This window comes from Hippocampus bargibanti, linkage group LG08 (assembly GCF_051943395.1).
Source record: "Hippocampus bargibanti isolate YZ-2025 linkage group LG08, ASM5194339v1, whole genome shotgun sequence".
NCBI lineage: Eukaryota > Metazoa > Chordata > Actinopteri > Syngnathiformes > Syngnathidae > Hippocampus > Hippocampus bargibanti.
In genome coordinates, this window is record NC_142741.1 from 12,930,821 (window position 1) to 12,948,490 (window position 17,670).

General features: G+C 45.6%; 1 protein-coding gene across 7 annotated transcripts in view; it reads right to left on the reverse strand.

Moving 5' to 3' along the window:
- rab3gap1 (RAB3 GTPase activating protein subunit 1) overlaps positions 1–17,670 on the reverse strand; it is a 52,969-nt gene that overhangs the window by 17,509 nt on the left and 17,790 nt on the right. For 6 of the 7 annotated variants that reach the window (XR_016115864.1, XR_016115863.1, XM_089003291.1 and 3 more), the window contains 6 exons: positions 8,780–8,917; positions 7,738–7,792; positions 7,220–7,564; positions 6,766–6,903; positions 1,090–1,317; positions 688–784 (listed from right to left, as the gene is read on the reverse strand). Coding sequence is in view for 5 of the 7 variants with exons in the window: in XM_089003291.1 (XP_088859417.1) it covers positions 688–784; positions 1,090–1,317; positions 6,766–6,903; positions 7,220–7,564; positions 7,738–7,792; positions 8,780–8,917 (1,001 nt within the window). In the remaining 2 variants the exon portion in view is untranslated. The remainder of the gene's footprint in view (positions 1–687; positions 785–1,089; positions 1,318–6,765; positions 6,904–7,219; positions 7,565–7,737; positions 7,793–8,779; positions 8,918–17,670) is intronic. The other variant, XM_089003293.1, reaches the window with a different exon arrangement.

A 17,670-nucleotide genomic window follows, 5' to 3' on the forward strand; every position in this document is an offset into this window, starting at 1 on the left:
TTGGGCATTTTCAGAAAGTCCCGCCCCCAATTCGTGACGTCACGCCAAGAGGCCTTGCCTTGCTCTAGAATCAAAACAATTGCTTCAGATTCGGAGAAGATGCTTTCTTGTTACTCATCCAGTTATGAATATGATTCAAATAGTTCTGAAGAGGAAAGCATAAATGTTTGCAATCGATTAAATAAATTCTTCCGGGTAATTTTGAAGCGTCAGGAATGATGTGTAGCGTCCCAGAAAATGCAGAAGATGGCGCCAAAGCCCGGTTTGGAAATGGGCTGATTTGTCTGCTGGGAATTTGTGTCAGCGAATATAAAATAGTTGTCTTGGTGCAACACACAACGATTCACCATTGCGTTATTTATGTGTTTTCCTTCGAATTTCGCCATCAACCTGGATCAACAGTTTTCAGACCAAACAAAGTACAGCAAAATGCATTGTGTGTCGCTTTCTCGGTCAGGGGCGTTCCCTCCGTGACGTGACGTCAGGAATCGTCACCAACTCAAAAACGACTTCCTGAATATTCAGCGCAAGTCTTAAAAGGTAAAACATAGCTATATGCGGTGCAATCTTTGCAAAAGACGCTCAGTAGAAGTCATTTGAAGTGATTTTACAAATTATGGACACAACTTGTCAGGTAGCGTCGGTTGTCCTTTAAAACGACATGGTTTTTGATTTAGAAGTCCTCACCTTCGTCTTTCAACTTCAAAATTGCAGCATGAATTATGCATGGCAGGAGATGGCAACTCAGGTCTGCAGGTTTCTGCACTTCCAAAAAATGCAAAACCTGAAATACCATACAAATTCCTAATAATTATCAACCTGAAAGCTGAAGTAGCTTTTCAAACAATCATTGTCAGTTTTTCCCCACACATTCCTTTATCCGTGACAGTGGGCTATTCAAAAATGAATTCTGGCTGTTCGTCATTGTTCTGTGATTGTAGTATGTCATTACACTTCGGTACAGCAGGTGTCGGGATGCATCAATTGAAGCAAATAATACACGATATTTATTATTTGACATACACATGATATGGCTAATACATACAGTAATCAAACATTATGTGATGAAAGGTTAAATAATTTTCTGACCTTTTCTGCTTCTTTGGTGTCATCAAAAAGCCTCCTCTGGCGATGTGCGGGTACAGCCTTGGCATTCTCCCACGTCTCTACCCATATGTTGCCTGGGATTTTCATCCTTGGACTTAGCTGTCCTTTCAAAACAGTTTGCACTGTCTCATTGACAATCTCCGCCTCCAAAAAGTCCCTGGGGGAGTACCAGCGAACAAAGTCCTCCAGAACAGCACCTGGGTTGGCTGCCTATGACAAAAATTAAAATAACACGATTTATTCAATCAGCAGCATAATAGGATAAAATATACAACAATACTAGTTACTTCTGGTTTAAAAAAAAACTCCATTGACATGTTCCCCCCAAGCAAGGCATGTGCTCAATCATGTACTGCTGTGAACTTCTCTGCGCACAAAAAAAATACACTGTTTTCTCAATGCATTCAGTGTTTCAACGTTCTGTTAGAGCTTTATCCCACAATAGATGCTGTACATTCATTATGTAAGCTCTCAGTCGTACAGGAGTGGTCCATCGATGAAAAGGTTTCTTCAGCCGTCATCTGTACTTCTTTGAAGGTGTCGGAAGAAACTTCGTCAGCAAACTAAAGTCTTACTGGTAGTTTAGGCTATATATATATATATATATATATATATATATATATATATATATATATATATATATATATATATATATATATATCCCTACTGTCCAGACATGGCGGTGCTGGACTCTGCTATGATAGGTCCCTGCTCTCAGGTTGGGGGGAGCAGAGGACTACTCCCTGCAGCTCCATTGATTGTTACTATTGTTCTGACTAACGAGTGGCCTGATTGCCCCACTTCCACCGGTATCACCTCATCAGTATTACTAATCCTATGTTGCCTAAGCAGGCTATTGTATGAACGATCCAAATTGAACCTCACCCCACCATATCGGTTTAATGAAAATCAAAACAGCTTCTTCCCCCAAGCCATTAACTCTTTGAACTCTTTCAACAGTAGCCAAAATGGAACTGTATAGCGCCACTGAGCAGTTTTTTTTTGACGACGATACTAGTGCAGCGTGTTCTACCGAAAACAAATTCCTTGTGTGTTCTACATACTTGGCAATAAAGATGATTCTGATTCTGAAAGATTTAGCTGTTTTATGAAAATCGCTTCTTTTACTCCCCTTTCAAACCATCTATGTTCTTTTGCTAAGATTTTAACCTCATTGTCGTCAAATGAGTGGTTGCTAGCTTTTAGGTGCATATGTACTGCCAATTGAGGCCCACTAGTAATATCCCTGCGATGTTGATAAACTCTTTTTTGAGAATGTGTTTAGTCTCCCCAATGTACTGCTCTTTACAATTTTCATTCTTACAATGCATTGAATAAACTACATTACTTTGTTTTTCATTTGGCAGCCGATCTTTTGGATGCACTAATAATTTTTGCCTTAAAGTGTTTATCGGTTTGAAATAAGTAGGAATTTTGTGTTCCCAAAGGACTCTATAGTTTTTCAGAAACTCCTGCAATGTAAGGTTTTGCTACTTCTCTCCTTTTTGTATCTTCAGAATTTTTGGTTTCATTCCCTATTCTTTCTTTCTGACATTTGTTAAATGAGCACTGACGGTACTCACAGTCTGTGAGTGCTCTCCTGATATGTTTTGATTCCTTTTCTCTACCTTCAACGCTTGTTGGTATTAGTTTAGCCCTATGCTGGAGGGTTCTGATAGCTCCTAGTTTGTGTTGTAAAGGGTGGTTAGTCGAAAAGTAAGTATTGGTCAGTGTGCGCAGCCTTCCTAAAGACTTCTGTTTTTAGCGCTCTGTCCTCTTTTATAATTACTTTACAATCCAAAAAAGCTAGTTGGTTCAATCCAAAAAGACTAGTTGGTTCTCTTTGTCCTCACGAGTAAATTTAATGTTGATGTCTACCTGGTTGAGGTGATCTGTGAAGGATTGAATTTCTTGTTTTTTAATGATGACAAAAGTATCGTCCACATATCTAAACCAGTGTCTAGGTTTTGTCCCCGGGAAGGATGTGAGGGCCTGTTTCTCCATCTCTTCCATGTACATATTAGCCACTATGGGTGAAACTCGTGAGGCCATAGCACAACCATGAATTTGTTTGTAAAATTTCTCCCTAAATTGAAAATACGTAGTATTAAGGCAGATTTCCAATAATTGGCAGATGTGGTCCGGTTTAAGTTTGGTTTTTTCATGCATAGACGTCCGCCAGCAGTCTCGTCCTCACCACTGAGACTGCTGCTGGGGTTGAGACAGATGTAAAGAGAGAAGTCACATCGTAAGATGCCAATGTTTTCTCAGGTTCCAATATGAGGTCTTTGATCCTCTCTACAAACCCTGTGGTGTTCTCTATGTGATATTCTGTGTTACCAACCAACGGAGCTAAGATAGTTTTTAAATATTTGGCTACATTGTATGTAGAGGAGTCAATGCTACAAACAATGGGTCTGAGGGGGAACCCTTCTTTATGTATTTTTGGCAGGCCATAGATACATGGCGTGGCCTCTCCCGGCGATAATCTAAAATACATCTGTTTGTCAAAATGTTTTCCTTTCTCTAACTTTTGGAGGCAGTCTATCATTTCTTTCTTATATCTATTGGAAGGGTCCCTTTTTAGTTGCTCATAAGTGTAAGAATCACTGATTTACCTATTTATTTTGTTTTCATAATCCAATGTGTTGAGAAGCACTGTACACCTACCCTTGTCGGCTGGCAAAGTAGTAATATTTTTATCTTTATGTCGAGTAGTTAGACGGAGGTGGTTTGGCACTTCTAAGAAGGGCTGATATTTTAATGCGCAGATCATCTGCCTCTGCATACAAAAGTTTTTTATTTTTAATAACAGATTCAGTAGCTGTGATGTAGTCTATTGTAGGTATTGTTTTAGGAGTTACTGAGAAATTTAAACCTTTGGTTAGTACCGCCTTTTCTGTCTATGAGAGATCACTGTCTGACAAATTTTTGATCCAATTATCCATTGAAATCTGCTCATACCTAATTTTCCCCGTGTTTACAAGTCGCTGGAATTGTTTCTGTAAAAGTAATTTTTGAAATTTACGCTTTTGTCTCTCTTTGGTTTTGCTGTGGTGCCTCATGTATGCATTGCTCATGCATGCATGTTTGGTAAATTCGCACACTAGATTTTGTGGGTAAATTCAGTTTGCAATCGTTGATAATACGTTTCTATTTCTGACTGTTTGTTTTTTATCTCTATGTTAAGTCTCCTAATTCGCGAATGTAGTATTTTCCTAGTATAATTTTGTTGCATTTTATCGGCTAAGTATCCGGGTTCCAGGGGTGCTTGCTTCAAGCATTTCGGAATTAACCGGCTCTGTCTACATCTATGATTGAATCTGAGGTGGTTCTTTAAGTCAGCCAATTTAAAAGTGGCATTTTCTAAGTTACGTACCAGCAGAAGGATGTCTCTCCCAAAGACAACTCCTGTATGACTGAGAGCTTACACAGACGTATTGCTGACAACTTTGGGAGACAGTGAAGCTTCGTAGTGGCAGTGTAATCATATGGGGCTGCTTTACTAACTCAGGATAAAGACATTCTGATTGATGGAATAATGAATCCTTTCAAGGGAACGCCTGACCACAAGCTTGAAACCTCAAACGCAAGCAGTCTTGGATCACACAGCAGGACAACTATCCGAGATATAAGCCAGTCCGCTTCTGAATTGGATTGGATGTACCTTTATTCGTCTCGCAGTGGAGAAATTTACATTTGGGTCCAAATAAATAGATAGATAGATAGATAGATAGATAGATAGATAGATAGATAGATAGATAGATAGATAGATAGATAGATAGATAGATAGATAGATAGATAGATAATTTTGGAACCTCTAAGTCAAAGTCTGGATTTGAACCTCATTGAGATACTGTGGTGTGACCTGAAAGGACAACCGACGCCTCCGGACAAGTTGTGTCCATAATTTGTAAATTTGCTTCAAATGACTTCTACTGACTTCTACTGAGCGTATTTTACAAAGATTCCACTGCATATAGCCATATTGTTTTTGAGTTGAGTCCTCACGTCGCGTCACGGAAGGAACGTCCCTGACCAAGAAAGGACACACTGTAGCAGTCCTTTCATCACGTCAATGTATTTTGCGGTACTTTGTTTGGTCTGAAAACTTCGTGATGATCCGTGTTGATGGCGAAATTAGAAGGAAAACACATAAATAACGCGATGGTGAATCGTTGTGTGTTGCACCGAGCAACTATTTGATATTCGCTGACAAAAATCCCAAGGAAAAAAAATCAGTCCATTTCCACAGATCGTTGTCGCCATATCCTGCCTTTTTTGGGTGCTACATCCCCCCCCCCCCCCCCCCAGATACCTCAAAATGACACGGAATAAATTCTTTAATCGATTGCAAACATGTATGCTTTTCTCTTCTGAACTATTTGAATCATATTCATAACTGGATGAGTATGGAACTGTATAGTGCCACTTAGCAGTTTTTTTGACAACGATACTAGTGCAGCGTGTTCTACCGGAAACAAATTCCTTGTGTGTCCTACATACTTGGCAATAAAGATGATTCTGATTGTGATTCTGATTCTGAACAAGAAAGCATCTTCTCCGAATCTGAAGCCATTGTTTCGATTCTCAAGCAAGGCAAGACGTCTTTAAGTGACACCACGAACAGGGGGGGGGGGGGCTTCTGAAACTGGCCACTTCTGGTTTCAAATTGAAGTAGTTTTGAGCCACTTTCATTCTTATTGGTGTTTTGCATTTGACTAAAAATATCATACTGTGTGTTTTGGGTATTTTAGATGCTAAAAAAATGTTTTTCTAATGTCAGTTAGGAAACAAAAAAGTGCTGTCGGTTGTCCTTTAAATGGATATTCAACCTAGAAAACCCTCCAATATAGCAGAGTAGATGCAATTCTGCCAAGAGGTGTCGGCCACAATTTCCCCATAGTGATATAAAAGACTCATCACAAATCATTCCCAACGATTGATTTCAGTTATTGCCGACAAGGTTGGCACAACCCATTATAATGTTCAAGGGGCCATTACTTTTTCACATAGGGACAAGTATATATATATGGATTTTTTTAGTCTCCAAAGTATTGGGGCACTCATTTTGATATTTATAGAAGCCTGATATGAATGAGGAGTTTGCATGTTCTCCCCGGACCCACATGGGTTTTCTCCGGGTCCTCCGGTTTCCTCCCACACTCCAAAAACATGCATGGCAGGCAGATTGACCACTCCAAATTGTCCCTAGGTGTGAGTGTGAGAGTGACTGTTGTATGTCTTTGTGTGCCCTGCGATTGGCTGGCAACCAATTCAGGGTGTCCCCCGCTTCGTGCCCGAAGACAGCTGAGATAGGCTCCAGCAACCCCCGCGACCCTAATGAGGAATAAGCGGTACGGAAAATGAGATGAGAGATGAGAGATGATATGAATGAGATGAGATGTGCATGTGAATTTTAGTGACATGGGAGAACACGAGTACCAATGTGTGGCTTATAACAAATGGCAAATAATGAGAAAATGGCACTCTGCTGCCAACCTTTGTGGGCCTCTTTGCCTCTATAACCTTAGCGCAATATCCTTTGTGAGCTGGGTGTTAAAATTGTGCAATTTATGGGTGAAAATAAGTGCAACTGAATGTCCTATCAGTGGAAGCAGTGCATTCTTTGTGAATTAGACCCTTGGTGTGTCTAACCTTAAAAGACTCCATGTCAGACAGAAGACAGGCACTTTGCATCCGAGCACGGAGTTGGGCACCTTCGGCTGATGTCCCCAATTTTGCAAGTATTTCAGACTGCTCCTCTAATAAATCTTCAGTCATGGGAGCAGGTTCCTGTTCAAACACAAAAGCACTTAAAATCATTGTTCTGACATTTGCATATATCGACATTTAAAGACTACTGCCATGCTTGCTATAAAGATGAATAAATCAAATCTTGAAAAAAAACATACTGACAAACACCTTCACCGAGTGTCCACTACACAATAATAATAAAATGTGATCAATCTTGGTCTCATCTGCTACAATTTACACAAATATTTGCACATTTGCTTAGCTATCCACTGAACAATATTATTCTGTAAAATATTGATATAAAAATTCCGCCCAAAATAATTAACAAGTAATAGGTATGAGGCAAAAAAATTACTTGTGTCACAGGAATAAAGAGAAGCTCTGAAGAATGAAGAAGGGTCATGTTGTTACAAGGGTGCATCCTGCCCTCTGCTCTTGTTTTGCCGCCATCTTTTTCCCTTCTCATAATAGAAGTCTCGGTGTCCCCCTGATCACTCAAGCACTCAAAAAACTCTTCTTCACTGTCACTCCAAGACTCCAAGGATTTCCCAGGTGACGCAGTAGTTATTTGGCTGGAAGAAGCCGTTGCAGTAAATTGTGTCAGTTTGTGGACGTTCTTGAAGGCAGTTTCACTGGTTTTCTCAGGAGTCTTGCAAATGTTATCTCTGGCTTGCTTCCTCTTGATGCAACAATTCAGCATCTACACCGAGAGACAAAATAAACTGACAAAAATGCATCATGCTTACACCAATTTCTAGCTTAGACAGATGATTTTTATATACAACAATTCTAACTTAAAGGGTGAACTTGTCTGAAGAAATGGACTTCCCTTTCAAAACATGTAATTCTGCCTATCAAAATAGATTTTACTACCTGCAGCTTCTGATGTAGAAGACAACAGCGGAGATCGGGTAGTTCTTCTTGCAATCTATAGATATTGATAAAGTGAAACAGAAGACAAAATTTAACGTAGTAGCCATGATATCAAGTAGAGGTCCCCAGAGACATTTTACAGCTGATTGAGACGGTTATTGACATTTTTAGCAAACATATGTTACAATTATTTTGAATGGATATATTTTTTTGGTTTCCTTCTGTGACATACACCAAGACATCAAAGGAGAGGAAGGGGCATAGCTATCTTGCTTATTTATGAGAGTCATTAGTTCTTCACTAATTTTTCCATAACAAATTGACAAAATAGAAAATGGAAGCCAATGTCATCTTCTGATAAAATTTACAAAGAGTTTTTGAGTGAAAAACGAGCCATCCCGGAGGCATTGCAAAACCTCAGCAGGCAACCTCAAGCTGGTCTAAGTTGAGCAGCACAAATGAAAACAATTCCTGCAACCTCTTCAACTAAAGTATTTCCTCACCTGACAACAGTGTCAAAGCAGGGTCTTCAACTTCTTATTCTTTTTCTTTCGGCTTTTCCCTTCAAGGGGTCGCCACAGCAAATCAGTGTCCTCCATCTTTAGAGGTTTGATCCGCATGTTTGTTTTGGCCAAGTTTTACGTCGGATGCCCTTCCTGACACAACCCTCTGTATTTACTGTAACGGTGAAATTAAATCCAGTTTATTTCGTTTTAGGCACCTGGCTAAAGTAAAGCCTCCCTTTGAAACAGTAATTTATGCCTTTGTCACATCTCAGATGGATTATTGTAATGTCCAGAACGCTGCTGCTTGCTTCTTGACTGGTACGCATAAGAGGGAGCCAGTGATGTGCGGTTAGGTTCCTTGCTGGTGAGGCACTGACGTCTTCACAGTCAGATTTACAAACATATAAACTCTACAGAGTAGCTTGTTCACCATTTGATTGGCAACAGTTAACGTGTTTTGTTGAAGACACGTCAGCATTCTTTATATAAACTGTAGCATAGAAAAAAAGTTTAAAAAAACATTATTATCGTGTTACCTTAGCTTATAAATGAAGTCCATTCGCCGCCCTTTCTGAAGAAAGGCATTGATAACTTCTTTGTAGAAGCCTTCCTTATCTTTCTTCAGTTTTAAAAGTCTCTCTATTTCTTTCAATTCAGATATGTAATCCTCCATTCTGAAAATAAGGCCAAGCAAAACGAAAAAATGACTGGATGGTTGCACTTAACTTGCTAACTGTTTACTGTAGCTTGCTCTCACTATTTCTATTGTTCTGCAGCCGAGGAGGCGCAAGAAGAATCTGTAATCACCAGCGCCCCCTGTCATGAGGCAGGAGAACTGTGTGCCTCACCTATGCACAGTTTTGCTAAAAATAAAATAACCACTGTAGTAGAGTGTTTATAATGTAAAGTGATTTTACTTTATATACACGAGCTAAACTGTCGAAATTTAGTTCATATACCAAAAGTGTCTGTGTAAGCTCTCAGTAGTACAGGAGTGGTCCATCGATGAGAATGTTTCTTCAGCCATCATCTGTACTTTTTTGAAGGTGTCGGACGTTTCGCCTCCAAAGAGGCTTCTGGAAGAGATTTAGGGTGAGTCGCATTTCTCTGACGGTCTGGATTAACGCGCATTTTCATGACAATATCTTATTTTGTTTCCCCCTTTGTACTGTCTAGTGTTATCTAATTAGTTCCTTTATTCATTTCGAGTCCAGATTACTTTTTGTGTCATTATTTAATTCACGTTTTGTCGAGTGGAACTTTGAAGCACATTGGCTTCATAGTGCTTTTCTGTTGCGCAGTTAATCACAAGATGAAACCCATGCGACTTCACCCGTCCCGTCTGCCATACTGTGTTGCAGATAATAATTGTTTCATTTCGTTTTTATTGAACAATATTTAGTTTCTTGTGTCATGTTTCATTTACCCGTGAGTGTTCGTGGCGGGTTGAAATGTGCGCCATTACAAGCGCATCGCGTGTTCTGCCGAGTCTCCGCGTATGATGCGTTCAGGGACATCATGTAAATAATAGTGAACTTGTGTTTTATTCTCTTTTTCTGTAAATAACCACTATACGATCACACGCTGTTCATTCTGTTTTGTTATCAACAATGTTTAGCATATTGGGAACAATCTGGAAGAGATTTAGGTTAATCACAAGACGAAACCCATGCGACTTCACCCATCCCTTCTGCCATACGGTGTTGCAGAAATAAAAGAAATAAAAAGACACATCCACGCGTCTGGTCTTACTAAGACGGCAGCATTGTGGAGATGAAGACAGTCACTGTTGTGACATCCGTCACACATAGATGGTTTGAAAGGGGAGTAAAAGAAGTGATTCTCATAAAACAACAAAATCCATCATTAAACCGGTCTGGTGGGGTGAGATTCAATTTGGATCGTTCATACAATAGCCTGCTTAGGCAAAACAGGTTAGACAACATTCGTAATGCTGATGAGGTGATACCGGAGGCCAGTCATTAGTCAGGAATGTAGGAACAATCAGTGGGGCCACAGGGAGTGGTCCTCTGCTTCCACCCAACCTGAGGGTAGGTGATAGAGTGCTTATGCCCATTAGTAAACATATTACGTTATTTCATGTTTAGATTAGTAAACATATTATGTTATTTTATGTTTCGCTTAGTACATATTATGATTATTGCATGTTTAATTTAGTTTACATAGCATTATCAAGCTTATTAGTTCAATAGTTGTTGCAAGAGGCAACAACTCCAATTTCAGTCTAAGGCTATCCCAACACTGAGTTGTTCGTAGCCGATTGGACGGAAGATCGACTTGTCCGCAACTGATTGGTCAACAGACTGTCGCGGTATTCTTTAAACTAAGCCTGAAGAGGCAGGCGGGGGTTCTTCTTTTGTCCAGCTCCAACTAGAGATGTTTCTCTCGATTGTTACTGAATAAAGTAGTTTTTGCTGTGTACCAACTATCGACTCAACTGGCATTTCATCAAGAAACTCGACGACCTCTGAACCAGACGAAGATAAATGAATTTAACCCAACAGTAGGGACCTATCATAGCTGCGTCCAGCGCCGCCATGTCTGGACATTAGGGATATATAAATAGGGCCGATACAACCAGTAAGACTTTAGTTGGCTGACGGAGCCTCTTGGATAGGAGGCGAAACGTCCGACACAAAAGTACAGATGACGGCAGAAGAGACCTCATCGATATACTAAAAGTGTTTGGACACTTTAATAGCGATATGCAGAGGGACAGCAATGCGGTCTCACTGCAGAACAAGCCAGCACAGTTAGAATAGTCATTGCGCAATCCACGGTGAAGCTCAGCCGGCTGTCGCCTCACCGCTTGTCACATCTCGTCGCCGTCCTGGGCGCGCCCCGCCCCTCCTGTCACCTCCTCCGCTGCTCCCTGGAGACGGCCCTTCCCATCATCACTCACCTGGGTTCCCACAGCTGTTTGTCATTCATTTGATTGTGCCTTCTGACTATATTTGCCGATCGCACACTACCGTCACCGTCGGAGTATTCTGGAAGTTACCCACGCCATTACCTGGCCGTCAGGTCTGCTATTATTTTGTTGTCTTCACTCGCCATCCCCTGTTTGTTATCGTTTGCTCGCATGTCTCAGTAAAGACTCTTGCTCCTCAACACCTGTCTCGCCGTGTATTTTGGATCCAACCTTCTCACCTTCCCCCCCGTCACTCGAGTCCTGCCTTTTAGCCTCGAGCGACGTGATACAATACTCCAACCACCCATGAATCCCGCCGGCGAAGACAGGTACCTCGTCGCCCTTGTCCAAGAGGCGGAGCATTCGAGCCAGCAGGCCAAGCAATTGAGGAAGTCTGCCATGTTACTTCCTCGCTGGCTCAACGGCTAAAGGAGATGGAGACATGCATCGCCACCCTCACAGCCCCTTCCTCTCCGCCCGTGGGTAGGCGCAATCTTCAGCTACCTCACCCCTCACGCTACGCAGGCGAAACCGGGCGCTGCGCGAAGTTTCTAATGCAATGCGCGCTCGTGTTTGAGCAACAACCATACGCCTACGTGAGTGATGAGGCTAAGGTAGCCTTCATCACCAGCATGCTCACGGGGGAAGCCGAGACCTGGGTGCTGGCCATCAGAGAGTCCCGACCGGGGCTGTGCGCCTCGTACCAGGACCTCGTGGCCGAGCTACGCCGGATTTTTCATCAGGTCGAAGCTGAAGGGAGAATCCTCAACTGCGTCCAAGGGGCCCGTTCGGCCGCGGAATACTCCGTCGCTTTACGGATCCAGGCTGCTGGCAGCGACTACGGCGACCGAGCGTTGACGGTGGTGTTTCGTCGCGGCTTGAACGCCGATCTCATGGACGAGTTGGCTACCCGCGACGCTGGCACCACCTTCAACGACTTGGTCAAGATAGTCATCGGCCTGGATCACTGTCTTCGGGAGCGGCAGAAGGAGCAGAGCGACCTAGGATTCCCGGAGCCGGCCTAGGACGACCACACCCGGCAGCGAGCGCGTGCGGCGCCTGGAGGGATTCCCCCGAACCCATGCTGATAGGGGGGGGGGGGGGGGGACGACGACCGACCGCACCAACCCCGGGGCTCGTCGCACCCGTGGCCCCCAGCCAAGGACCTCCGGCCCCTGTAAGTACCCGTCGAAACGGCGACCTATGGAGGCCAAGTCCACGACCCCTGTTACGCGGTTGGAGCTGGAGAGCGAACTAATTGGCCCCTCCAGCTCCCAAACCGTGCGGGCGCTAGTTGACTCGGGGGCTGACGGGTGTATCATCGACCCCCAGCTGGCTGACTAATCATCGATCTCCTTCCCCCCAAGGAGATCGTCGATCTTGACGGCCGACTGTTAGCCCGAGTCACCCACCTCACGGCCCCGCTTAAACTCAAGGTGGTGGGCAATCACGTGGAGCACCGACATTTTTTAGTTATGCCCTCCCGGAACGCGCCGTTGGTATTGGGTCTCCCCTGGCTCAATACCCATGACCCGTCCACTTCCTGGGAGGGTCCCACCATTCAGGGCTGGAGCCCCTACTGCTATGCCAACTGCCTGCGGTTGGCAATGGCAGGACGAGACCCCTCCCGCGGTGGCCCGCCCGAGGCCATCTGCCTCAAGGGTGTGCCACAGTGCTACCATGACCTGCGGGAGGTGTTCAGCAAGGACAACGCTCAATCCCTGCCGCCCCACCGACCGTATGACTGTGCGATTGAACTGCAGCCAGGGGCTCCATTACCGAACTCCAGACTTTTTCATATTTGACAACCTGAACGGGAAGCCCTGAGCACCTATATAGACTCCTCCCTAGCGGCGGGACTCATTCGCCCGTCACGTTCTCCGCTGGGCGCAGGGTTCTTTTTTATCGAAAAGAAGGACGGATCCCTGCGCCTGTGTGTCGACTACTGGAGTCTGAACGACATCACCATCCGCAATAAATACCCTCTCCCCCTCATGGACTCAGCCTTCGCGCCCCTCCAGTCAGCTACCATTTTTTCAAAATTGGACCTCCGTAGCGCTTACCATCTGGTCCGTATCCGTGAGGGGGATGAATGGAAGACAGCATTCAAGACGACATTAGGGCATTTTGAGTATCTGGTGATGCCGTTCGGACTCACGAATGTGCCTGCCGTTTTTCAAAATCTGATCAATGACGTGCTCAGGGACTTCCTCAATGTTTTTGTTTTCGTTTACCTAGATGACATTCTCATTTTTTCTCATTCTGCAGAAGAGCACCGGCAACACGTCCGACGGGTCCTGGCGCGGCTCCTGCAAAACCGGCTCTAAGTGAAGGCAGAAAAGTGCGAGTTCCATGTCGGCTCTCTGTCTTTTCGAGGGTTCTTCGTGGAGCAGGGCAGCTCAGGGCCGACCCCGCCAAAACTAAAGCGGTGGTAGAGTGGCCAATCCCGAAGACGCGTCAGCAGCTCCAGCGGTTTCTGGGGTTTCCCAACTTCTACCGCCGCTTCATTCGCGGGTATAGTCAGAAGGCACTCCCCCTCACTAACCTCACGTCCACCAAAATTCCCTTTAGGTGGACGCCCGACGCTGAGGGGGCATTCAACCGCCTCCGTCTAGCCTTCACCAATCCCCCTGTCCTGCGTCATCCTGACCCGGACCTCCCGTTCACGGTCGAGGATGACGCCTACGAGTCCGGAGTAGGGGCCGTCCTATCCCAGCGCTCTCCCACTGACCAGAAGCTACGCCCATGCGCCTTTTTCTTCCGCCGGCTCAGCCCCGCCGAAGCTAACTATAACGTCGGCAACCGGGAACTGCTGGCGGTCGTCCTGGCTCTGCAGGAATGGAGACCCTGGCTTGAGGGAGCGAAACACCCCTTCAAAGTCTACATGGATCATAAGAACCTGGCGGCCATCCGGTCTGCCAAGAGACTTAACTCACGACAGGCCCGATGGTCACTCTTCCTCACCCGTTTTAACTTTTCTCTCACCTACTGCCCAGGGTCGCAGAACATTAAGCCCAATGCCGTATCCCGCATCCATGACTCGGCAGAAAGGGAGGAGACCACCGCCAACATCCTGCCGGCCCAGCGCATCATGGGTGCCCTGAGGTGGGAGGTTGAGAGAAAAGTTCAGCAAGCCCAGGGAACGACCCCCATCCCCAGGGTCTGTTCCACGGATCGCCTGTTCGTCCCCCTCCCTCTACGCTCGGAGGTGCTCATCTGGGGGCACACCTCCAAGATAGCCTGTCACCCGGGGGTCAACAGGACGATTCAACTCATCGCCCAAAGGTTCTGGTGGCCGGGGTTCAGGAGGGACATCACCCTTTTTTGTGAAGGCCTGCCCGACCTGCGCCCGTGGGAAAGCCTCCCACCAGCCCCCGGCAGGACTCCTCCAGCCCCTACCGGTACCACATCTCCGTCGACTTCCCCCTCCCGTGGCAAGACGGTCGTCCTCACCGTAGTGGACCGATTCTTTCCACTTCGTCCGGTTAACCAGGTTGCCGTCCGCCAAAGAGACGGCTCAACCCCTGGTTAACCACGTCGTCCGTCTCCACGGGATTTCGACGAACATCGTGTCGGATCAGGGACCGCAGTTCGTATCCAAGGTATGGAAGCGTTTCTGTCGGTCCCTAGGGGCGTCGGCGAGCCTGTCGTCTGGTTACCACCCCCAGACCAACGGACAGATGGACAGGAAGAACCAGGACCTGGAGGCAGCCCTCCGGTGCATGTGCCTCCACAATCCGGCGTCGTGGGCCCTTCACTTACCCTGGGTGGAGTACGCCCACAACTCCCGGGTCTCCGCAGCCACAGGTCGGTCCCCGTTCATGTCCGCCTGTGGCTATGAACCGCCTTTGTTTCCAACCCAGGAGGGCCAGGTGGAGGTCCCGTCTAGAAGGGTCTGGAAGGAGACCAGGGACACCCTGTCACGCACCGCGTCCCGGAACCAGCGGGTGGCGGACCGTCATCTGCGACAAGCACCCAGCTACCAGGTCGGGCAGGAGGTTTGGCTGTCCACGAGGGACCTTCGGCGAGCAGGGACTTCAGCCAAACTGGGCCCACGCTTTACGGGTCCCTTCCCTATCGAGGCCACCCTCAGCCCGGTCTCTGTGAGGCTCCGGCTGCCACCCACCATGCGGATCCACCCCGTATTCCACGTTTCCCTCAAGCCAGTGGAAACCAGCTCCTTAGACCCCACGCCCACCTCCCCCCCAGTTGTTGTCCGACGGACCAGTCTACACCGTGCGGGAGATACTGGACTCCAGGCGCTTGGGCAGGGGAGTGCAGTACCTGGTCGACTGGGAGGGCTATGGACCGGAGGAACGACAGTGGGTCCCACGTGCCTGGATCCTCAACCCGTCTCTCATCCGGGTGTTCCATGCGGCTCACCCATCCAAACCTAGTGGGCCGCCAAGAGGCGTCCGTTGAGGGGGGTGCACTGTCACATCTCGTCGCCGTCCTGGGCGCGCCCCACCCCTCCTGTCACTTCCTCCGCTGCTCCCTGGAGACGGCCCCTCCCATCATCACTCACCTGGGTTCCCACAGCTGTTTGTCATTCATTTGATTGTGCCTTCTGACGATTGGATTGGATTGGATATGCCTTTAATAGTCTCACAGTGGAGAAATTTACATTTCACAGCAGCAAAGTGATGAAAGGAATGAGAGTCGAAAAACAAAATACATGAGCTGCTGGAAAGGCAGCCACTCCTGCGGCGCCGTCTTGAAGTCAAAAGAACAAAAAAAAACTAAATAACAAATAATCCTCTCTTTGTGATGACATGAAGCAGTTCTAGATGAAAGAGGAGAGGATCAAAGCGACTTTCCACCAGTGGATAGGGGACATCATGGTGGAATGTGCACGTCGACTACAAGCTAAATGTTGAAAGCAAACACGCAGCTGTAGCATCCATTGACGAAAAGAGATTGTCTCACATCTCCTGTTCCAAATAATTCAGCTTCAATTCCAAGCCGCAACAGTTCCACATACGCATCGGCGCTTTGCGCTGACGCTCCTTTCTTCTTATCGCGGGTTCCTCAAGCCATGCATGCATCCATCCAGCCGCAGGCTGTCCAACAGCACTGACCTTTCCGCTAAACAAAGCGGGGCTGTGAAGATGCTGCCCATTACAGGCGCAAAAAAAGCACAATGGCCCCTTTGGTGTCCAGCGATGGCAATCGAATGGCTCCGACATTCCTCCCATTCAAAAACAGTACTGGCATATTCATGCTGCCGAAAAGGCGCAACCGCTCAGCACAGTCTCCTCCTTGATGAATGTCGTGGTCAAAAATGCTGAAAAACAATCTGTATCCGTTCCACACGATGCACAACAACACAAAGTGACAAAAGAAAACACAAAACAAGACAAAAACAACCAAAAAAAGCAAGGCTCATGAGAGCACTTGCTGAGGCTGCCTACTCGGGCACCATCTTGGACATCTTGGACTATATTTGCCGATCGCACACTACAGTCTCCGTCGGAGTATTCTGGAAGTTACCCACGCCATTACCTTGCCGTCAGGTCTGCTATTATTTTGTTGTCTTCACTCGCCATCCCCTGTTTGTTATCTTTTGCTCGCATGTCTCAGTAAAGACTCTTGCTCCTCAACACCTGTCTCGCCGTGTATTTCGGATCCAACCTTCTCACCTTCCCCGCCGTCACTCGAGTCCTGCCTTTTAGCCTCGAGCGACGTAATACAGCTCGTCTCTACTTAGTATTTGAACGGTAAATGTGAAAATTCAGCGATTTAAAAAAAATCCAAAACTGCTGAAGTTAAATGGAAAAGAACTTATAAATCACTAAACAAATATAACTGTTTAATTTAGTTTTTCATTTGATATTTCCATGATGACAGGTGAGGCACAGCCTCACCTGCCTCCCCTGACTGCACGTCACTGGAGGGAGCACATAACAATACTCTGGCATCAATTCAATGGCTCACCATACATTTTGCAGTTCTTTTTGAAAACATATTTGTTTTCAAATCTTTCAATAGCCTCATCCTTCCACGTCTGCCGGGTGCCTCAGGTCTGCGGACCAGATACTATGAGAGGTACCGAGAACTAAGCGGGAGCTCAGAAGGGAATTGAGCCTTTTCTGTTGCTCGTCCCTCTCTTTGGAAACCCCTTCTCTGCCCATCTTTGACATTAGTCAAAAAAAAGTCACACATTTTATGTTTTTGTTTTAAAACTGTTTAAATACGCACTGACTCCATAACAGAATATATTTAACCTGTGTGTCATTTATTTTGAGATTTTTTTTTGTTAGAAATTGTACACATTTCTAAAATGGGATACTGCAATATTTTTGGATGTTTAAAAAACACCAGAGAATACAATTGGATGAATAAGAGCGCAGACTAGCAGCCTGTCTTTATAATTTAACATAAATGTCTTATGTCACAAAAGTGCTGAATTTGTGTTTGACTGCTCTTCCGGTGTTCAATACGAATCTGATATGTCTCTATTGCGATACAATATTTGAAGACGTACAACTAATATAC